Genomic DNA, 23,728 nt, shown 5'->3' with positions numbered 1-23,728 from the left:
ACACACATTATATGCTTACTATAGTTAAAATCAAGGCACCTTTTAAAAAGTGTTTCCATGTAGAAATGTCCTTTGACACATAATGGACACATGCTTCCAATTACAAATGGTGGTATATATAGGCAGTACTGGCAACTGCTGTTTTCAGAGCATACTGCTGAATATGCAATGTACAAATAGTATTGATCCTGAAATTGGACAGAAATGAAAGGCAGGTTTAATGTTTAATATCAATATTTGCTCTTTATGCCAGTGATACTTGAAACAAACACATTCCTCAGAATAAATGTGAAGATAGAATCTTATTTCATGTTTTAAAGTTTCCTTTAATAACATACCAATATTTATTTTGCCGCTCAGTTGCAGTTTAAATTTCTTTCTTTTACATGTAGTGTGTTTTATTGTGTACAAAATTCATTTTATCTATTCCATATTTCTTTATAGTGTCTACTTAGATTTCTGTGTGATTTTTCACTAGTAAGTGAGCTTTTAAAAAACATGATTTGCAGAGGAAAACAATTTTGTAGCTAACTTAAAAATATCTTCATCTTTTGAGAGGTTTCTTATGATCTGGCTTTTCAAAGTTCTGTTCTGTAATAAAATAGAACATTACTTCTATTTTTCTTCATTAATTTTCTGTTAATAAATTGCTGAATTATTTTCGAGCTGCTGTAGTGCAATAACTATATTAAGCTGTATGGCTATAGAGGGTTGCATGTTAAAATAATAATGATAAAGATTTCTGGGTAAGATTGTCTAGGTGTTGGTATAAGATGTGATGAGATAAAAAGGAAGATAAATTGTAATTTAGGTTAATACATTTAGTGGCATCATTTTTAATTCTGTGGTTGTTACTTGACTTACACCTCTTTTACAAATATAGTTAGTGTCAACAAAGAGATAAAAATCATATAGCATGGATACAGTTTTAGAAGTACAATGAATATTAGATTTCAAAATGTACTGACTGGAAAAATAAAAATCCACAAAATGGTTTCATTGTAGACTTTGGCCTGTCAAAGTTGCCGAATTATAATTGTTCATATGGATTTAAGTGGGTGCCAGGAGAGGAGAGGAGGAACAGTAGCGGTATCTGGTAACCTCTAATGCATGGTTTCCATGCTTTGGAGCAGTGGGTGGGAGCTGAGGAACCAAAGAGCAGAAGTGGCATTCCTTCACTTTGCTATTACCTTCCCCTTTCATTTAGTTCAGTTTTTTGGATTCTAGACCTTGGGAAAATAGCTAGGCCCTCTCCACTTTTCCCTACGTGTTTCTGCTTCTTCAGAGTCCTGTAACAAGCTAAGCTTTCAAGTTTGGTTTGCTTTCAGATAACACATATATTAAAGGGCTTTTAAGGTATTGGAAATATCACCCCCCCCCCAAAAAGTTGATAAATATCCTGGTGTTGCAAAATATAAAATGGGTCCAGTATCTCCTCACATTCCACTTTTCAAGCATCTCTAAATTTAATGGACACAATTGAGCCTTAGCTGCTGGGGAGAAAGTTATATGTATAGTTTGTAGTTTTCAGTGTTACAGTTGTTATTTCAGTTGGCTAGCTGTTTGAGTCCTAAAGCTAGTTTGGGATTCTCTCTTAGAACGTCATTTATTTTTCATCCATGTTTCCTACCTTTTTAAGGAGACAACTATAGAAGCTTTTAAGTTCTAGCTTTTCAGATTGCTGGTATGGGAATCTATTATTTGTTACCTTTTGGAGAGGAAAAAAGGCATACCAGAAGAAGTTGTTTGGTCTGCATTCAAACTAGATGTCCTGTATCTGTCACTAAAAAATAAAGTGCCCCAGGACGCATTGTTCAAAGCCTGCATTCCAGTCTTCCTAGGTATAACTTGTTACGAAGTAGACAAAAACACGTCATCACATCAGTTGCCTGTCTCTAACACTAGGAATTCGAATGCTTATTTTCCTACTGATTGTACAAATCTGAAATATGTAAATGTATCAAAAACTGTACCTTCTACAGTACCTATGAAAACAGTAATTTTATTTTTTCTTTTTCACTTCAGAACAGTCATTTATTTCTCCTCAGTAACTTAAGGGGACCTGAGTTTATATTTTTAAAAGATTTGACAATGGTGTAATGTATGTTGTTGCAATAGAACTTGTCAAATAGTGTTAATTTCAGTATCTTTCTCTATTAGACGAGCCAGTGCAGCACTCAATTGCTTAAAACGGTTTCATGAGATGAAGAAACGAGGACCTAAGCCTTACAGCCTCCACTTAGATCATATTATTCAGAAAGCAATCTCAACACACCAAAAAAGGGATCAGTGCCGTGTGCAGAAAGATATCTTTGTTTTAAAGGTACTCAGGTTTTTTACTTCAACTTCAAATCTCAGAGGGCCTGCATAGATGATGTCATTTAGTCTGGTATAGTTAACTTTAACAGTAGTACAGGCAGCCCTGGGACTTACGACACAATTGGTTCCTGAAAATTGCGTCTTAAGTCAAAGTATTTTAACTTGGAACCAATTTTCTCATGAGAAACAATGTTATAAATGGGTGATTGGTTTCTGACCCAAGGCCCAATACCCTATTTTCACCAAAAATACTCCAGAATTTTGTACTTGATCAATTATAGATGAGTAATATAGCTGCATTAATGTATTTATATTGTAAATATCAATCATATTGATTTGGAAGGACTTCTTTGAGGTGACTTTGATGGACTTTTTGAAGGCTCTTGGTTGGACTTTTTGAAGGGCTCTTGGCTAGAGTCTTCTCAGGAGTCTTTGCTCATGTAGAGGCAAGACACTTTAATAATTGCCTACAACCTGCAGCTACACTGTACAAAACAGAAATAAACTGGTATAAATGTATCACTTGCCTAGTCCCAAAGACTCCACAGTAAATCGAGTTTTGTATGATTTTTTTTAAACGTCCTCAGAAGTCATTTAATATCTCTACGTCTGTTTTTGTTTAACCTGTGATCCTAATAGTGTAAAAGCTTACTACAGCATATGTATTGTCAAACATTAGTTATGATATACCAAACATTATTTATATAACAGAACTGCAGATTTGATCATAAATGCTTTTAAGTTATGGTAACTTGTAGTTATGGTAATTTCTCATTCAAATATAACAGGATACAGAGGAAGCACTTGTAATGAACCTTCGTGATAGCCAAGTTCTTAATCATAAAGAGAACCTTGAATGGAATTGGAATCTGATAGGGACCATATTGAAGGTAAGAAAAAATACATGACAGTGGATTTTTTTTAATTGATTTTTAAAATGGGATCTGTTTTTTATACAAGCTTAAAGTTGGTAATAGTAGAAAACAATTGTGAGAGAACAGTACTGAGTCTTTTTAGAAAACAGGTTCCTACTTAATTTTATTGTCAGTGTATAGTCATATACATTTAAGAAGTAATATGTGCAAAAGATGACAAATTAACCATTTTCCAATAAGGTTGCATCAAATAATATATCAAATATTTATCTTTAAAAGTTTCTTGAACTTGTAGGAGTAAAACACTAGTATTAATTAGATCATTACCTGGAAATTAATATTATCTCATTTTAACCCAAAGTAGACGCTTGTCCAACATAATGCAGTGTTAGTCCATTTAAACATATTTTCTTTACTCTAGCGAAATCGAGGTTTAAAGTGGAAAGTGACTACAGGTCAAGAGTGAGATACTTTGGCAAGATTGTAGGAAAGCATGATATTATGTTGTGTCTCCTGTTTTAGATTGGTATGAATATAGACCCTTTCTATCAAGATCACTTGATTCATTGTAAAATATTAAAATTGGATTATTCTTAGTAAAACGAATACTCCTTTATCAGAGAATCTATAGTGCAAGTAGTGCACTATCTTATCCATTTTGAATATTACATATTTTGTGGAACAAGTGTCAGTGGCCATTACTAAATTCACTGAATCCAGTGAAATCCAGTGTCCAGGATGCCTTTAGAGGTGTCTCAGCACCTCAGTTCCTATGACAGCTGCTGCTTCTGGATGTTTTTCTGAAATTTTGAAGAAAGAGTAATGTTCATCTCTACACAACTGCCTTAGCTTTCATTCTTGTGTCTCCAATGTCACATTTGTAGCCATAAATTATTCTGCTCTTACTACATTTCGGATAAAATCTTCTATGTACAAAGAATATAAAATTATTAAAGGAAAAAGGTTGGAGTATAGATGGGTAAACATCACTGTTAGAACTGAAACTAGCAAACCAAAGAAGGTGTACCCTTGCAATTCTGGCAAATTTTGTTACAAGAAAGGAAGAAAGTTCTGGCTAGTTACTTATAAAGCATGTTCATCCCTGGAAAAATACAAGTATAAGGTATTCATAAATCTGGCATATAAACCTAGATTGATTTATACTAGATTTTGTTGTTGTTGTTCAGATGACATAAATCATGTACAGTATTATCATTTTGCTGGATTACTACTTTTATTTTTCAACCTGTTGTTTTCTTTTTAATTATTTAAATGTAATATTGATCATTTAAGTTAGTGTGAAGTCTTATGTATAAGAAGTCCATTTCCTAGTCCATTTCTACTCTTCAAAATGTCTTCTATTTAATTACCCTATTTTGAACTGAAAGATGTAATTGGGTGCGAAATTAAGATTTTTTCATAACACTGGAGAAAATAGAAAAACTTTTCAATCATATAGCTAAATTCCGTGCTGAGATCAGATTTTCCCTAAGGTGGATTTTTCTAGTGCTCTGTTGAGTAGAGTTTCATAAGTTTCAGAAGGTGATCTTTCAAAATCAGCTAGCATATTATTTTATGCCTCTCTCTCTCTTCTTAACCTCCCTAGATCCTTTGCATTACATCAGTGCAAACTGGTGTTCTTAGGGGTGGTACAGAATGGTTAATGTATCTTGTTATAACTTCAGAGATGCAAGTTCAGTCAACCCAGCTGCTAATAGGTAGTTAAAGGGAGCAAGGTGTGTTCCAAAGGTGCTGTTGGAAATAGACACCGCATGCTTTAAATATTCTAGCCTGAGCTACTCAGTTCAGATGGATCTTTGGCATTTTTTTTTTTATTGTCAGCCTGGTGATTGTACTACCCCTTAAGTTAATATCTATAAATAGAAGTCTTATACTTACTTTAAACAAAAAATATTTTGATACTTATAAGTACAGACCTAACTCCCTACATTAATATAATTCTTTTTGATTTCATGTGTTGGTATTCATCCATTGTTTCATTGGTTGAGGGTTTTCATACATCAGTTAGTGACATTGCTTGTGTTTCAAACATTTCTAATTAATGTTTTAAATGATTATGCAGTGTTACTAATTGCTTTGATAAAATGTACTGACTTTCTTAACGCTGTTTAAATCATATTTATACTAATGAGGGAGTTAAAGGGAAATAGATAGACTCTTGCACAGTGACATAAATATCATATTTGGATTTTGTTCTTTTGTTTTTCCTAATTTCCTAGTCATACCTAGAATTACTGTCACTGTAATGGGGAATATTTTTATTTTATTTAATCAGCTGTTCTTTTCTAACAGCATGTTTTATAATCAGTTTCAGTCTTTACTGTCAGTTGTACTGCCCGTTTCATTTATTAGGATGGTGATATCACTCTGTTATATGACTCAGGCAGGAAGAGGCTTGCATATATGCTTTTTCCCCAGGACCTTGAAAGAAGGTGTTTACCAGTGATAACTAAAGTAAACTTGCAACTGTAAAGACAGCAGATATGCATGAGCATAAAAAAAGTACATGGGGGGAAAAAGTACGGGCCAGAAACATCTAATGCTATTTCATTGGTCCAATCTGAAAGTCCTTTTTTAAAAATCACCAGAGAATTAAAAATTTCTAATACAGTTCCAAGGGTTCTGTACTAGAATTTCCAGTTCCTTGAAACTGACTCATTGACAAATACAGAAAAATATCAAATTAAATATCCCTTTAACATTTATATTTAAAGTTATTTTTTTATTTATGCACATGAAAAAACAAACAAAACTGGTTTTATGTTAGCATATCATATTTTGCAGTTTTATTCTTTAGAACTCTGTAGATACACATGGTATGCTCCCAGCACTCCGTCTCACTCCAAAATGAAAAGAATGTGTCTGGGAGTGATGAGAACATGGGCTTTTCAGTGAAGCAAATAAATGTTAATTTCAAATTTTCGTTTAATCCGGTGAACTAAAACTACAGATGCTAAAGAACTAGGACACTTCATTAAAATGTATTGGTTTCTATATATTACAGATACATTTCTAAATATTAGGAGACTAACCCAGGACTGGTGAAAGTCTTATAATGATATATTTGCTATTTTTCTAGTGGCCAAATGTAAATCTAAGGAACTATAAAGATGAGCAGTTGCACAGGTATGTAAAACTGTGGACTTCCTGTGAAGGAAGATAAATAATGACATTTTTTTTATCATTTCAATAAGCTATTCCTTTGAAATAGCACATTTTAAAATTCTAATGCGTATATAACATGAAACAGAAATTTTGGTAATTAGGTTAGAAAACCTAGAGTAATTTATTTCGGGTAGGTTTTTATTTCCTTTGCATAACTATTAACTTATATACTCTAAAATAGAAGTATATCACTTAGCCAGTTTATAATCAGCTTTGCAAACATCCTTCATTTTATTCTGTACCCCCATGTGCCCTCTCCCTCCTCCTTCCCCATCTGCACATACACACCCTTATATGTAAAAAGTAATTGATTATATGGTAAAGGATTATTTTCCAGATCCAGCAGATTGTAGAAGTACTTTTTCTAATGAAATATTTAGAAGTCTGGCTATGATGCACAAGTTGTAGTATATAGGTGTTTTCTGGATTTATGCAGTGTTCAGTGCCTGGATTATTTCATGCCAAGTAAGTTGTAAAAAGCTAGGACTCTCTAGACTATAAAAGTTGCTTCTGCAGCTGATAAACCCGGTTAGTGCCGTGTTTTTACAAAATGGAATGCTTCCATTCTTGGCTGCAATTAGAGATTTAAAAAATCCCTTTTATTTTGGATGACTCGGAGCTCTGGACTGTTAACTGGCTCAGCATTGTCAAAACTAGCAAACAACAAAGTTATTTTTGAGCTTTTTTCATATACCCTCTGTGTGGATATGTATGCATGTGTGTGTATACACACACAATTTTTATGTTATCTCGATGAATTTCTAATCTGGTGTTTTTGCATAAGAAAAATCTTATAGCTGTGGAGGTGAAACCTTTAAAATTAATACAAAATACCTCTTAATGATCAAATTGCAATGTATTACTTAAATATGATAGGCTGGCAATAATTTAAGAGATACATGCAAGCATAATGCATAAGAATAATCAAACATGCATCGTGTCATCACTCTGGATTTTATTTTAAACTATTTAATTTATGAAAAATATAAAAATGGGCTTGCAAAGTGATTTTTAGGAATATCTCTAGTCTGGTTCTTGGCTTAGACACGGGCAGAGACCTGATCTTACTTCTACTGTAACTAACACTAGGGGGAGTAGGGAACCCAAGCAAAGGGGTATTTCTATATAGATACCGTACAAAATAACATTCTCTTTTCTCTCAAACCGAGTAATGCAGCATATTCACTTGAAGTTTACTAATGATTTATAGAAATAGCAGTACAAGCCCTTCAAATTTCAAATGGGCTCCTGAATTCCTGGATTGATTCCATAAGAATTTAAGAAGTACCATACTGGGTTAAACCAGTGGTCCCATCTAGCTTTGTATTCTGTCTCCAACAGTGGCAGAAGTGGATGCTAGAAGGAGGGCATCAAACTGCATAGATCTAGAGTGATCTATCTTCTTTTCTTTTCATTACTTTGTTTGGTATCCATAATAATTAGTTTAGAGATGCCAGAGGAAACATCTCCAATCATTCTGTTCAACAGCTGTGAATAGATGCCATCCATGAATTTAGCTAGTCCCTTTTTGAACCTGGCTATGCTATCTGCCTCTACCACCTCCTGTGGCAATGAATTCCACAAGTTAACTATGCATTGCATTAAAAAAATGTACTATTATTTTTAAACCTGTCTCCTGCTATCTTCAGTGGGCTCCCCCTTGTTCTGGTTTTCTGGGACTTGATGAACAACAGTTCCCTGTTCATTTGGTCCATACCATTTGTGATCTTATGGATCTCTATCATATTCCCCCTCAGCCTTCTCCTTTCCAAACTGCAGTGCTGTAGCCTTTTTAGTCTCTTCTGGTATGGCAATTGCTCCATGCCCCTTATCATTTTTTGTGCCCTCCTCCGTACCTTTTCTAATTCTACTGTTTCTTTTTTGAGATGTAGAGACCAGAACTGCACATAGTATTTAAGATGTGAGCTCACCATGGATTTGTGTAATGGCATGTTGTTCTCCATTTTGTTTTCCATTCCGTTCTTAATCATGTCTAGCATTTTATTGGTTTTTTCGGTTGCTGCTACACGTTGAGTTGACATTTTCAAAGAACTGTCAACAATGACTCCAAGGTCTCTTTCTTGAGTTCTAACAGCTAGTTTAGAAATTAGCATTGTATACCATGTTGAGGTTGTTTTTCCCTAGCATCATTACTTTGTACTTGTCATCGTTGAAATTCATCTGCCATTTTTTGCCCTGTAATTTAGCTTGATGCGATCTTTCTGTGGCTCTTCTCCATCAGCTTGGGATATGACTTCCCAAAATTATTTGAAAATAATTTGTATCAACTGCAAACTTGGAGATTTCACTGTGTACCTCCATTTCCTGGTCGTTAATGAAAATGTTGAATAAAATTGGGTCCTGCCCAGACCCCTGTAGGACCCTACGTTTGACCTCCCTCCAGTCTGAAAAGTGACTATTTAGTCCTGCCTTTTGCTTCCTCTCTTTTAACCAGCTTGCAGTCCATGAAAGAACTTTTCTTCCAATGCTGTGGCAACACAGTTTTTTAAAAGCCTTTGGTGAGAGAGCTTGTCAAAAGCTTTTTGCAAGTCCAGATACATTGTCAACAGTATCCTCTTGCCCCTGAAAGAGCCCCATCAGATTGGTGAGGCAGGATTTCTCTTTGCAAAAGCCTTGCTGACTCTTCCCCAGCAGATCATGTTTGTCCATGTGACTGCTGATTTTGCATTTTATTATAGATTCTCCCAGTTTCCTAGAGACATAAATGAGACTCACTGATCTGTAGTTACAATATGGGTCAGTGTAGAAATGAAAAGTTTTGACTGCAGTGAATTTGTTGCTAGATTGGGCCTTTACATTTTGATCAGGGTAATGCTTCAAAAGCTGCTTGAATGGTCTGACTAAAAACAGTGTCACTTTGAAAAATGTTGTATGTCACCCATTGAAAGCATATATTTTTTCAAAGGGGAGATGCATGCCAGCCATTGTGTAGGCTGATTTTGCTTATGGAGATATAACAAGCATTACGGTAGATTTTTCTCTTTTTTTTTTTTTTAAGCAGTCTGGAGAAGAATTATCCCTTCTTGTTTTCATAGCCTGATAGATATTGTAATCTATGGAAATTTTAGAGGAAAAAAATTAGCAGAACAGTCTGTAACTAAATGACCTTGTTCTACTGTTTGTTTTTGCTATTTTCTGAAAAGGTATTCTTAACTCATTTTAAGTTACGACAACCCCAGAGTTATAGACAGGACTCTTGTGGCATATAATATGATCTTTACCTCTAAAATTGTCCAGATAAAATAATTAGTTAGGCATATCAATATTTGCTCCTATACTGATAGTTTTGGGATAAAGCTGATTAGTGTCTGAACTTTAACTCAGGGTTAAAGTATTCTTTGTATGCTCTTATTTTTATGCTTATGTTATACTATCACAAATAATTCATATTTCTTGGTGGTAAGCAACTAATTTTTTCATTTTAATCTTTATTAGGTTTATACGACGACTGCTGTATTTTTACAAGCCTAGCAGTAAATTGTATGCCAACCTGGATCTGGATTATGGCAAGGCCAAGCAGCTCACTGTCGTGGGTTGCCAGTTTACTGAATTTCTCCTTGAATCTGAAGAGGTGAGAGAGGTTTTTAGTCACAAAACTGGTGAGAAAATGGCTAAGAAAACATTTACTAGAATTAAGAACTTTATCAAAAAACTTTAGTGTCCTAAAAGACTCTTAAAAAGATCAACACATCAAAAATCAAATTTAGAATCCTAAGTTATCAAGGCTGGTCAGTGTAGTAGTAATTAGATAAAAGACCATTGCCAAATTGAAGTGTTTTGAAAATAAAAATGGGATTTATGGAATCTTCCATGACTACTTTTCAGTGAAGGGCAGGGTAGCACATGATGGATTAACTTGCTCACAAAGGCATGAATGCTATGACAAAGTAGGCTGCAGCCTACAAAAACTCATGCCTTTCTGAATGACTTAGTTCATGAGGTACCACACTGCCCTACCTTCTGCCAGACCTCAAATTGACACAGATACCTCTCTCTACTTTTCAATGCCAAACTCATATCTGTATTTTCAATCATCTTTCTTTCAATTAGACTAAAATGTTTTATTGTGCCTTAATCCAGGAGACCAGAGAAGTGTTTTTTTCATAACTGTTCTTCTGCAAATACCAAATATCAGAATTATTCCAGTTGGCCCACAAACTAAGCAATCACTGTATTTGACTTTAGCTTTTTATTTTGGCTTAATTTTATTTGGATTGTTAGAATCTATATTGTATTAACTTTATTATTGTATTAACTTTTATTATAGATATGCATTCTGAGAGATTTAAACGAATGCATTTTAGCAAACAGAAGCAAAAAAAAATCAATTAAAGCTGTTCCACTACCAAAAACTAAAAAATATCTCCTTACTTTTTTCTTAGGATGGACAAAGCTATTTGGAGGAATTGGTAAAAGATATTGTACAGTGGCTCAATTCTTCCTCTGGAATGAAACCGGAACGCAGTCTTCAAAACAATGGGCTGTTGAATACACTTAGTCAGCACTACTTTCTTTTTTTTGGTACACTTTCATGTCACCCTCATGGCGTAAAAATGCTTGAAAAATGCAACGTGTTCCAGTGGTAAGTACTTTTATTTACTCTAGTTTATAATATGTGGTGGATCTGTCATTTAAAACTATCACAACTATCATTTAAAATGTGCACATAAGAATCAGTCTCTACAAAACTTTTAAGTCTAAATTCTTCTGGATTCTCTGGGTCTTGAACTCCCCAATATCTTCAGAAAAAGTTATCGAAGTACAGTGGTTTTGCCAAATGATCTGAAGGTCAACAGAATTGATGCAAACTACTGAACCATTATTGACCTTGAGACCTGTATTTTTCCAGTGCATTTTTGACTAACAAGTCTTGATGACTGTATCAGAAAGTATATTTCAGTATATGGATAGAAACGGGCAGGCAGTATGTACTATTGAATATCATGCTAATGTTCAAGTAGCCAGTGTGGCATGTTATGCCCAATCTTTGCTGAAATACCCTTTATGTTGAATGGTAACATTTTATTCTGATCCGAAATGGTAAAATGATTGGGAACCTTTAGTAATGATATTGAAGGGTGATTGTAGTAATAGCAGGTTTTGAAAGATTCAGCTAGGCATGCAACTTAAGTTCCAGTTCCTTTAAATCATTGCTTCTTTATGACAGAATCAGAAGTTTTTGCATTCTACAGCAGTGTTATAAAAGTTAAAGATTTGGATTTTATCTTAAACACATGAAGTAAGTTAATATTGGGGTAACCCTTTAAGAGGATGAAATTGAAGCATTTGTTTCATATGATTTTAACTAGGGGTGCTTAGCCTCCAGCCCAGCTGGCCTGTAACACCTTGTCATCTGCCTTGCAGGAGTCCTCACAGGCCCTGTGTACTGGATCAGTTTCTTAATCCCGGTGTGCAGGGCAGCATCAGGCTCTGGGCCCCCAACGCTCTATCCCAGTACCAAAGGGCAGGAGGTAGCAAGCCCCACAGCCTTATCTTGACATGTGGGGCTTGATTCAGCCTGTAAACCAGGCTCGCACCACTCATTTGGCCTATGAGATCAAAAGTTTGCGCACACTGATTTTAACCAATAATACTGACAAGTATGTCTTTTTAGTCATTTAAAAATCTAGTTTCTGTGGTGTTCTTATGGAAAAAGCGGTGCTACATGAAATGTATATACAGACTATATACAGCCTTTATGAATTTAAAATAATTGAATACATGAATTAATCCATTTTTCTACTGCATTTAAAAAATATGAAAAGTTAACTCAGATTACACGTAAACTTCATCTATTGAATAAAATAGCCAAGTGAGATAAATGAGTTAAAAAAGTAATAGTCTCTTTCAACTTTTTTCTAGTCTTCTTAATCTCTGTTCTTTGAAGAACCAGGATCATTTACTAAAACTGACCGTGTCTAGTTTGGATTACAGCAGAGATGGGTTAGCAAGAGTCATCCTTTCCAAAATCCTAACTGCTGCTACTGATGTAAGTGTAATTAAGTACCCTGTTCTTATTTACCATTAGACAATTAATTTGATTATTTAATTTAATGAGATGTATGGTTAATTTTTAAAATGTCACTTATAAACTGGTTTCTTTTTTCTATAATTATGGAATATATACTTCCACTGGACTCCCATGCAAACTTTTAAAAAGATAAGCTGTATTGTGTATACTTTGTCTCTGCATCTGCATGGGAGCAGCCACAGATGCAGGAATAAAGAAAGGGTAAAAAATTGGACTTTGTAACTGGTGTTGATGTAACAAAAAAAGAAGAGTGAGTAGGCTAAAAATGAAACAGGTGTACTGGATCATTAATAAAAGAAAAATGTTTAGGTTTTGATATTGGTTCCAGTGAAAAGCATCAACACTGATGCCAAGAAGAATGAGAAATAACTGAACACATTTTTGAGACTCATTCAGGAAAATACTATAAAATACCTTGATAAGAGTAGCTCCTTTGTAGACCACAGAAAAAAGAACCCAAATTAGAATAGCTCCAAGAAGAGTGTAAAGAAGGGAAATTGAAGACTGGATTTTGAAGAGAAGGATGTAGGTATAAAGGAGAGTAGTATTTCTTTGAAGCTAGCAAATATGGGAGGATTCCTGTATGCTATGGGGAAAGAAGTAAAAGTGAGAGCAAGGAAAGTTGAGAATAGTGGCAGGCTGAAAGTGGAAGGCAAGTGCTCATTTGCTGCCTGTAATTACTGATAACATTCTTTAAAGATACATCATGACTATGCAGTTTTGGCTCTTGGGTCCTGTACTTCAGCATGAAGTAGGAAGCTCTCAGTTTGTACATTGGAGTGGGTAAGGGGGAGGGGTTTTGTTTGGTTGGGTGGTTGATTTTTTTTGTTTTCTTTTTTAAATCCTGGATTTAAGCAAAGCAAAGTAGGTGAGGAGTCAACACACTGAGTTGTTTTCTGGCTTGCATTCAGTATAACCTCATATTTCTACCCTTTGGATGCAGTGGTTGGTGCAGCTTGTATAGTGGAACCATAATGTGCATGGTCCATTGAAGTGTTCATGCATCTCTCCTAAACCTCTTCTCAGGGTAACAACACTACTGAAAGGAGGTTATCTCAGTTGCCTCCGTCCCTTCCAACCACAGTTAGCTGAAAAATGAAGAACTACTCCGAGGGGGTCCCATATTCCTTTCAGTGTTTTGCTTAGATACAGGTGTAGAAATCTCATTATAGGTTTAATTAGTATATATAGTTAGAATGTAGTTGAATTTTTTTGGTTTTGAGTGGTAGACTGAAATTTAGGCTGCAAGCATCCTGCTGTCTTCTGTCAGTTTTCCCATATTTGAATTTCCTGCCAGATAGTTAGTATATCTAGAAGGAAGTTGTTTTCCATATAGGTGGTCTCTGCTCTACTTTTTATTTCCACGGTGGTGTAGGGGTGTCAATGTAGGGTTGACAATTCTGCATCAGGAGGCATTAGATCTGACCCATCACATGAGTCCATGATATACTATAGCCTAATATCAGCTCCTAAATACATTGCAGCATTAAGAGCCCAAGTCTTTGCAAAGTTAATCCATTTTCCTTGACTCTAAAATGATTATAGCTTCACACATTTCCTGGATCATTATATCTGAAGCTTGAGAGGAGACTGTACATTGGCTATCAGCCTGTGTACCTAAAGTGACTTTCAAGAGCAGTTTGTTGGATCCAGATGCTCTAATGTCATTTAAGTGACTAATGACCAGAAGAACTTGGTGGCAAGAGCCCAGAGACAACTGCTTCACAGTCCAACTTACCAGTCCTGAAACTAAATCTGAATCTAAGAGTTACAGCCTTGCTGTGAGACAGGATGTGGTACCTGCAAATCCACTCACTTCTTCCAGTCAGAGATCAGCTTACGGCAAAAACTTCCTAGATGATTTGTTCAGTTTTCATCTCTATTACATTGACTCCTGAATCTAGCAACCTCAGATAAGGAAATATTAGAGAGAGTTTTGTTAGTTCCCACTTGTATGAATAATCCTCTGGGACACAGATGGTAGGAAGAGATTAGGATTTTACTGCTTCTCTTTGTCCAAGGAAAAATTAGTTGAGTTTCTCATTTGTGTGACTGTAACGCAGGTAGGGCCAGCTCTTTGGCCGCTACGTTCTTCCAGCCTCCCTATATATAGCTTTGATGTTGTTGGTAATCGTGGGGAGTGAAGGAGCCTTAGGCATAGTAGCAGCTCCACAGACAGCCAGGGCGGCTCAGTTAGACCAGTCACCCTACCCAAGTCCTTTTGCCCACCTACACCCATAAAGAGCTCCCCTTTCATAGGGTTGTCCTTGTGGGTTTTTGAGGGCTTGTCGGGGCTCCAGCTATCAAAGCCTGGGCCCCTTTTTCTCTCTGACTGCACCGTGTTGGTCCACAGATAAAAACCTTAGCCCAAAAGTGGGCACACCTTGACACCCCTGTCTGCAGGCTCCTCCCTGCTTGTAGCTGTAACCCAGTTGTCCGGTTCACAAGGCTAAACCAAACCAGTCGTTCCCCCCCCCCCAAAAAAACCCAAACAAATAAAAAACCACAAGCCATCCACTTCACAAAAGGAGTAGTCTCCCTCCTTGAGAAAATACAGCCTGCAGTCCTGACTTGCTTTGGAGTCTTTCTCCCCCAGTTTCCCCGGGTGGTTTACATGCCTGCCTTCCTCTGGTAACACACACGCACACTCTCCAGCTCCTCTCCCTTGTTGCCACTTTGGTTTATGCCTGCTTCTCTTCAACTCATGTAAAAAAGGCTGATAAGTATTATCAGCTCATTCAGGATGGTTTTTTTGTATTTCTTATAAGTGCAGCTCCATGCCGTTTATGGTAGAAGCTGTGCTTCCTAGATCTAGAGCAAGATCGTTCGATGCCAGTTGCTTAAAAAAAAAAAGCAAACAGGTTGATGTGTTTAAGAGAAATATCCTTAATGACATTATTTGTTTAAAAGTAATAAACACCACGTGGTGATGATTTTCTGTTAGCAGTATCTCTGAGGAAGAAATATTTTACTTTGATCATCTGAAACATTCTGACAGAGTAGAGAATGCTTTTTTCATGGAATAGTAAAGCATTGAAAAGCAAAAGTTGAGAGTCTTAATTCTTCAGACACTTTGATAAAGATAAATAATTGTCTGTGCAGTTATTTTTGAGATTCTGTATCTGGTCAAACTTTTCAGGTCTCCCTTGAAAGACAAGAATGTATAGCAAAGATTTTTCCATTTGAAGGTGAAGGTGCAGTCAGTTCCAAGATGGATAAGCTATTAACAAGAATGAGGTACAGCCAGATATTTGGGGGTACTTCAAGAAGTAGTTTGTGAGTCCCTCTGTTTAAATACTAGAGATGGTGTGTGTGCTCCTGTATTCCCTTCCTGTGATCAGAGATGAAATTGCCACCATCAAAATCCTCTTCAGCTGTGTAGGACTTTTCAAGCACAATGGCAAGAGATGAGCCGCATTCCAGTATATATCAGCCCTAGTCTGTACCATGTTTGAAGATGACTTTTGCCAGTTTTTACCTCAGTTGGAAACTGGTAACTTTGTGAGAGATGATTCTAGAGATGCTAACAGCAGATTTGCTACGTAATTCAAATCCCCCTCTTTTTCACCATCCCACTTCTCTTTTTGAAGGGCCTATATTGTGATATGTGGACACCAGAACATCTCTCTTTTATGAAAGGGGTTCCAAAATGGAAAAAGTTCTAAAATGTACAGAGAGAAGAGATTTTACTAAAGGTACTTCCTAATTCAGGAAGAGAGAGACTTAAGATCCTTTTCCTTCCTTCTCATACTAGTTTTCAGAAGATTGAATTAATTGATGAGGATGTTTTGATTCCATGTACTCAATATTCTGATTTCTTTCTCCCTATACTCTTTCTGCATGTTCTTTTGTAGCATATAACAAGTGAACTTGGGTCCATGAAGGCTCATGCCCTTTACATGCATCTTATTCAGTTAGTCTATAAAAGTGTGTATCTACCCTGCCATCTTGCTCTACAGCCATCCCATCAAACATAACTGTTTTGTATGTAGAAAACCATTTCCAATAAAAGGTGGACTTTCTACTGCACTGGGAGTTTGTTCTTTATTGTCTGTTAATAATGGATGGATGCAGATATCAAGAGAGAGGATCGTTGTTTACCCTTATTTAGAATGGTTAATCAAGGTGTCCTTAGAAAATAGTTGTAATGCAGATGTGTTCCTTCACTACTAATCTAGATCTTGGAATCATTTGTATGAAGTCTCTTTAATAGGTACAGAAAAGAACCTCTTAATAAGAACTCCTTTGGATGTATGTTTAGGCAAGTCAGCTGTGCCAGAAGAGAGAGAGAGCTGTAAAAATTGCCATTTATATCCTCCTCCATTAATTGCTAAAGTAGATGATTCTCTTCTAAATTAATAGGTTTCAAAGCCTTGACAATGTATATACTATTTTATGTTTGCCTACAAATAAGGACTTTATAATATTAGCTAGTGACATTTAGAAACTTAGTAGAGACAGCATGCTTTAAGGATTGGTGCTGCCTCAGATGATGATACTGTTACTGAGATGGTTTGCTCAGTATCTCAGCACAATGAAGGAAGTACCCTGCAATCCTCCTGTGTTATCACTGCATCCAGCATAGGTTATAGAAGTTCTGATGAATGCCAGTACAAGAATAGTGGACACTTTCGGAGAAGGGCACGCATATCAGCTTTCTGGAATTGAGAACTATTAGCCTATAAAGTCCTTTTGCCTCATTAATTATAGATTTGTTATGGAAAATGGCAACTTCTATGCACAATCAGAACAAGGAGAGATGCTCATTCATTTCAGTTATACGAGCAGATAGTGGCTTTTCAGGATTGCTGCACACAAAACAAAATATCATCTGTTGAGCAACATCCTGAGAAGTCAGTTTAGCAGTGGTGTCAGATATGTAAGCAGACTCTGAAGACATTAAGTGCTGAATTATATCTCCATAGTATTGACGTAGACCTATTTGCTTCCAAGCACAATATGAAATGTCAGAGTCTTGTTTGCGGATGGAAAGTAATAGAGGATCCATAGTGGATGCATTTCTGATAAATGGGCCAGGATCTTCCCAGCATTTCCCCCTTTACTTCTTATGAAGAAGGTTTGCAGAAAGTTTCAACAGGACAGAGCCAAGATGATCTGTTTTGCCTGTCCAGAGAAATCTTCCAAGCACTTCCATTTCTTCCATACTTATTAGCACAGCCCCAAGAGAGATGTATTCACTGCACTTCATTATTTATGTAATAGGATTTTCAGTTTTGAGGCAGTAATCATCTTAGAAGTACAAAATATTTTGGTTTAATTCAGAGAAATAATCCATTCACAAAGGAAATGATTATTGTGGACAAGTAGTAATGATTCCAGTTCTGTCTGTTTTGGCTCAAACCCGAATCTTTCTGATCTTGTCATGTTTCTCATGTTGTCATTAGTAAGGTTCACCTATGGGCTATATTGGCGCACCATAGTACACTGGTTTGCTCCTGGTATTTTTTAAGGAGTTTTTTTCTAGCAATTTTTAAATCTATACATACTGCTAAAATCTCATATTAGGGTATGAAAGTAGTCTTTACTCATCTTATAAAACATACTTTTGAAGCAATGGATTAATGTATTTTTGTATATGAATGCAGTTTTTACAATGTACTGTCACCTCAGTGAGGATGAGTAAATGAATAACAGATGCTAATGTCTGATGTGCCATTTGCTGTCTTTCATGAAGGCAGAATGGTATTACAACCTTGTTCAAGAGTGTTTTCATAAGGTGGTTTCAAGATTTCGTGTTTGAGGTGGTGAATCATGTTCTTCCCCTACATCAGTAATCATGTGGGTGTAGAAAGGTCATATTGCACATGATAGATGCTAAAAGACCATTTTAGCATATTACTTGAACAGGACTATACACTATAGACCACCATCTGTCAGGTATCTTAGATCTGGTCTACATTCTGTGATTTTACTAATAGACTTTTGCCAGCAAAGTGGAGTGTGCATGCACATTCAGAGCTGCCCTGCAGCAGCAATGTCTTTTTTTTTTTTTCCCAGCACGGAAAATACCATGTCGCAGAGCAGAAGACTGCTTCTGCCACCTGCTGGCAGATGGTACAAATAGATGAGCTCATGTTGTTTACTGGCTGTAATAGTCACTCTAACCACTTTCAAGGGTACACTTCACACCCCACACACAGTTGATAAAGTGGAGCTTCCAGAAGCTGTGTGGGAAGAGACTCTTGACAGCTTCCTATGACTGTTGCTGTCTGCCAGCAGAAGAATCCTCTGGATGTAGATAAGTCCTTAAAAAGAGGGAAGGAAGGAAAAGTTGAGTTTTGGTTGACTCATTCCACTAGTTTCAGTATGTAGAACAGTTGTATGGAGTTCTGTCCATACTTCTACCAAATGCTGTTCTCTAGATCTAACATCTAAATCAGATACTCAGACACTACTTGCCACTGTCTTCATTTAAGTGTCTTGTTATTTATCCACCTTTCCCATGAGTGGAATTGTGTTGTGGATGCTTGACAAAATGAGTTGTTACTTATGTGTAATCAGAGCTGATTAAGGCAGACCCTGCAGATTCACACTCCCCACATATCTAATTACCTGTAAGGGCCTGGGGTTTCAGGGAAGGGAGTTCAGGAAGCCAGAGTACCACTTCCTCTTTAATAGCTTTGCCTACAGAACTAGGAAGGAAGAAAGAGAAAAGAAAGGAGACCACAACTCTGGTGTATATTAGTTGTCAAACTGCGACAGACAAAGAATCCTCTGAGCGACTATTCAGAGTCTGTGCTGAAGTACCCTCCATGTATAGATAAGTAATCTGTCTTTAGCTTGTGTATTTATTTAGTAGTATTAGAATGAAATTACTTTCATATTTGTCAGGTTTTTTTACTGCTGTTCCGGGTTCTGAATTGCATAGTGGAACCAAAAAGAGTCTTGTTTGTTTTACTCTAGTACTTCTAGTTAGAAGCAAAAATATAAATATTGGAGCTGTCTCATTTGGAAGTCAGGACTGCAAACTCTTGTATTTTTAAAAGTGGTCTATGAAGGCAAGATCCTTAAGAAAATAGCTTAAAGTATGCAGAACTTGATCAAATAGATTTCCCCTTAGAAATTAGGTCCAGCTTCTTGTTCACCTCAGTAAAGTACATTTTTCAAACCACTACCTTAAGCAGAATCTGGATGATGTGTTACATATTGCTGGCTAGTACTACAAGGTAGATTTCTAATATGCTGACAGTTTTTTATATGCTTCATGAACAGTGCATTTCTACATGGCAGTGGGTTACAAATGGAAAAAGCTAAGGTTTGCGATATCAGATTACTTAATGGCTGCGGAACAGTTTTATTCCACTTTTTGTAAGATAAAATGTGTAAATATTACACTGCAATTTGAGTGCCTACATAATATGTAAATTGCACTTGCTGCATTTCATGATGCAAGTTGCATTGCTTCCAAATAGAAAAAACTGCTGGCCAGTCTTCTTTTCTTCAAAGCAGACCTTTTTTTCTACCACTGCAGAGCTGCAGATTGTATGCAACAAAACATTTACGAGTATTGTTAAGAGCCAATGTAGAGTTCTTCAGTAACTGGGGGATTGAATTACTGGTGACCCAGCTGCATGATAAAAATAAAACCATTTCTTCTGAAGCACTTGATATCCTTGATGAGGCGTGTGAAGATAAGGTAAGCATCATTTACCCACAGCTTCACAAATTTTTATGAACACATATTTTATTTCATTTTTAAAAGCATCTAAAATCAATTAATCCTTTTTGAACAGTTTTGCTTTGCAAAATGTCTTGATTTCCATGCTGCAGGTGTTTGTGTAAGGAACATTAGTGGACTATAGTAATTTATCCTAGAGCAGGGGCATCAGACACATGGCCTTAGAGCTGGTCTGCCTGGCCCACTAAACTGCTGGTGGACCACTGGAAGTTCAGGGTGTACAACTTACTAAAGAATCCAGGGCCCTTGGGCCCAGGTGAACATGGCAGGAGGGTGCCCCTGCCTGTATCCAGCCCAGGTCACAAAGCCAATTTGATTCTCCTGCCCTAGAGGATGTTTTTATGATCTTGTTTTTCTATCTGTTAAATATTTGTTATTTCATGTGGCTAGTGGTAGTTATCACTATAATTAGTCTTCCTTGTTAGTGTTCAGACCTTCTTTATAGGCCTTTATACCTGAAAAATTGTCTTTCTTCATTTTATATTCTGACCTGGTATGAATTTTTCTACTTTTAGGCCAATCTTCATGCCCTTATCCAAATGAAACCAGCTCTCTCCCATCTTGGAGACAAGGGTTTACTTCTCCTTTTAAGGTAAATATTAAATGCATCTTTTCACTTTAGGGAAAAAACCTATTATGTTGATGTTAAATGTATATGGTTTGATTTAGCTGGAATATTCAGTGTCTGATATTACTTTACAGATTTCTGTCCATTCCAAAGGGGTTTTCCTATCTAAATGAAAGAGGCTATGTAACAAAACAAATGGAGAAATGGCAAAAGGTAATTCAAAGAAGGGTAACTGTAGACATATGGAATCTGCTTTTGAAGACGGGTGTGTGTGAATAGAGTTTTAAAAGCCATCAAGAACTATGAAGAATATTGGACATTCATACTTGTATTAACGGATAGACAGTCTGTTTCAATAATTAAGACCGTATCTGCACTCTTATTGAGATCTTCTCTTCTGTTGAGACTTCTGGCTCCTTTGTGCATGCGGTCATGATTTAGTCAAAAGAGAAACTCAACTAAAACTCTTGGTTCAGAGGTGATACCTTTTATTAGCATAACTGAAAAATAGCAAAAATATTTTTTTGCAAGCTTTTGGGCGCACACACCCTTCTTCAGGCTGAGGAAAAATCAGAGATTTTAAAAAACCTCCTAGGTAGAAAATAAACTCCGTTTTGCACAGGGAAAGTTTTAGGCTGGAAATATATTTCCCTGTGTCTGTGAGAGTCCTTATGTGGGAGTTATTCTTTGATTTAGTCAAAGCATGTTTTTGAGGGGGTTTATATTACATTAATTAAACCATTTTCCAAGTATCTCCATTTCCCTAAATGTACACAGTTGTACAACAGAGTTCTTTAAGAAAATGGTTGGCTTCCTGAATCATAAACAGAGGCTGAAGCATAAAATCTCTAGAAAAATATTAAAAGAAATGTTGCCTTTCAAGACCACTCTTATCTTGTAGTTCTCAATGGAACTGAAGCTCAGGTGAGTCCTGGCAAGGATCATATTACCCTATGCTAGGATCATATTACCCTATGCTCTAAATGGGAATGCATGTTTTTAAGCACCTCCTTAGAGCAGTGGGTGGTGACAATCATTGCAGTAATTCCATTAGAAGCAGTTCATGGAGTTCTCTATAGTAGATCATAATTCTCACCCTGCTAGGTAAGAAATTTTCATCTAGGCAAAACAGTAGTCAGTTTTCCCATTAGTCCAAATTTATTCAAAATTTTAAATTGTTGCAGAATTGTTAAAATAAAATTTGAATGCAAAATCTCAGTTTAAGCCGTATAGAAAGTTTGGAGCAAGTATTTGGTGTTGGAAGGTATCACATTTTGACTTGAAGTAAGGTGCTAATTTGCTTGAAGCAGGTATTTATAATTTTATGTTCTAAACTGATAACAGATTCACTTGTAAAATTTAAGAAAATTTGTTTAATTCCCAAAGTTATTTAATGTGGGGAAGATGCAATGTAAATTTGTTTTATAAGTTTGAATCTCCACCTAATGTATAAACCAACCTTAATTTTGAAGCCTTAAATTGCACTAGCATTCTGCAAATGATTTTCAGTGTGTTGGGTTCAGCTTTGTAAGAGACTCTCCTATTTTCCTTTAAAGGAGTACAATTTAAAATATGTTGAATTGATTGAAGAACAACTTAATGAAGCACTTACTACTTATCGTAAACCTGTTGATGGTGATAATTATGTTCGTCGGAGCAACCAAAGGTAAAGTATCTTCCAAAGAGTATTGATACATCCTTATAAATACATACACAAAGTGTGTTGTGATGGATTTTAAGAACAACATAATCATTATGCAAACAGACTGTTTCTCTTTTTCATAGATTACAGCGGCCACATGTCTACCTTCCAGTTCACCTTTATGGCCAGCTGGTGCATCACAAAACAGGCTGCCATTTGTTGGAAGTTCAGGTAAGGATACTTAATATAGATGCTTTAACAACTGCTGTTTCTTTTAAATTGTGCTATATTTATACAATACAGTAACCATTAAGTTATACTGTAATCATACTGTGACTATTTTGGAAAATTGTATTGGTTAATTTTTTTATTTGAATAGTCACCCTCTCCAAATTTGTAAAATTGTGAAATTCTCAAATCAGATGCATGCAGAAGAAGCAGTGTCTTGCAAAAGCAATCTTTATCTCCAGTCATGGAAAAAAAGATGTGCCTTCTAATCTGTTTCTTAAATCATGAATACAAAGAGCTAATGGGGATAAATAAAGGCCAAACAAATTCGTTAAAAATTGCTTTCCGATGTATTACATGAATGAGGTCCACAATGTTTACTACCAGTATGCTTTTTACCTTATGCATGTATCGTAAACAGAACCTCTTTGATAAAATAAACTTCTATATATTTTAGGTTCTCTTCTTGAAAATGAATAGAAAATAAAATCTATGTTTTTGTTCAGATAATATTGACATGTATTGACTTACCCAAAGGAATTGTTATAATGAATTGAATTGAATATTTCCCTGTTTTATGTAACCTCATCTTTTGGGACCTAAATTAAACAGTTAATTCACTAATAAGTACATTTGATACTTCAACTCAGGTAATTAGTATCTATTCATATCATCAGAACCATCACTTAGAATATGATGTAGTTCACAGTCTTTATACAGAAGAGGTCTGAAACTCAAGTGGCAGGATGATGTGTGTTAAATTTTAGAGGTGTAAATAGCTAGAACTTTTCTGTGGAGATGCCATCCCCAAATCAAGTGAGTCCTACTATTAATCTCTTGCATTTAGTAAATTGGTTAGTTTGAAGAAAAAGAAAAGAGTATATGGGGAAAGTCTTTGCCTCTTGTGTTGTAAAACTTCAAAAATATAGTTTACTCATGATGTAAAAATAGGACAGTACAAAACATGCCTTATATACTGAAATAATCATTTTCTTCTATTTAGGGTATGAGAAAAAGGGCACCCTCTTATTATTTCATTATCAGTGTCAGTCCAGGTTAATGTGCTGGAATTGTCTACAGTATTTTATTTAAGAACATATGATTTTGAATTGGTATCTAATATGTATTAAAGAAACTAGGGCAACTTGATATTTATTCA

General features: G+C 35.9%; 1 protein-coding gene across 1 annotated transcript in view; it reads left to right on the top strand.

Moving 5' to 3' along the window:
- Positions 1–23,728, top strand: part of RICTOR (RPTOR independent companion of MTOR complex 2) — a 154,082-nt gene that overhangs the window by 103,139 nt on the left and 27,215 nt on the right. The window contains exons 17-27 of the mRNA XM_019531985.1: positions 2,161–2,323; positions 3,108–3,209; positions 6,295–6,341; positions 9,837–9,972; positions 10,784–10,983; positions 12,264–12,390; positions 19,925–20,089; positions 20,647–20,723; positions 20,834–20,912; positions 22,256–22,365; positions 22,485–22,572. Of these exons, the coding sequence (XP_019387530.1) occupies positions 2,161–2,323; positions 3,108–3,209; positions 6,295–6,341; positions 9,837–9,972; positions 10,784–10,983; positions 12,264–12,390; positions 19,925–20,089; positions 20,647–20,723; positions 20,834–20,912; positions 22,256–22,365; positions 22,485–22,572 (1,294 nt within the window). The remainder of the gene's footprint in view (positions 1–2,160; positions 2,324–3,107; positions 3,210–6,294; positions 6,342–9,836; positions 9,973–10,783; positions 10,984–12,263; positions 12,391–19,924; positions 20,090–20,646; positions 20,724–20,833; positions 20,913–22,255; positions 22,366–22,484; positions 22,573–23,728) is intronic.

Source organism: Crocodylus porosus, unplaced genomic scaffold (genome assembly GCF_001723895.1).
Source record: "Crocodylus porosus isolate Cpor-Errol unplaced genomic scaffold, CroPor_comp1, whole genome shotgun sequence".
Taxonomy (NCBI): domain Eukaryota; kingdom Metazoa; phylum Chordata; order Crocodylia; family Crocodylidae; genus Crocodylus; species Crocodylus porosus.
Note: the sequence above shows the minus strand (reverse complement) of the source record. Positions and strands in the feature narration are given on the sequence as shown.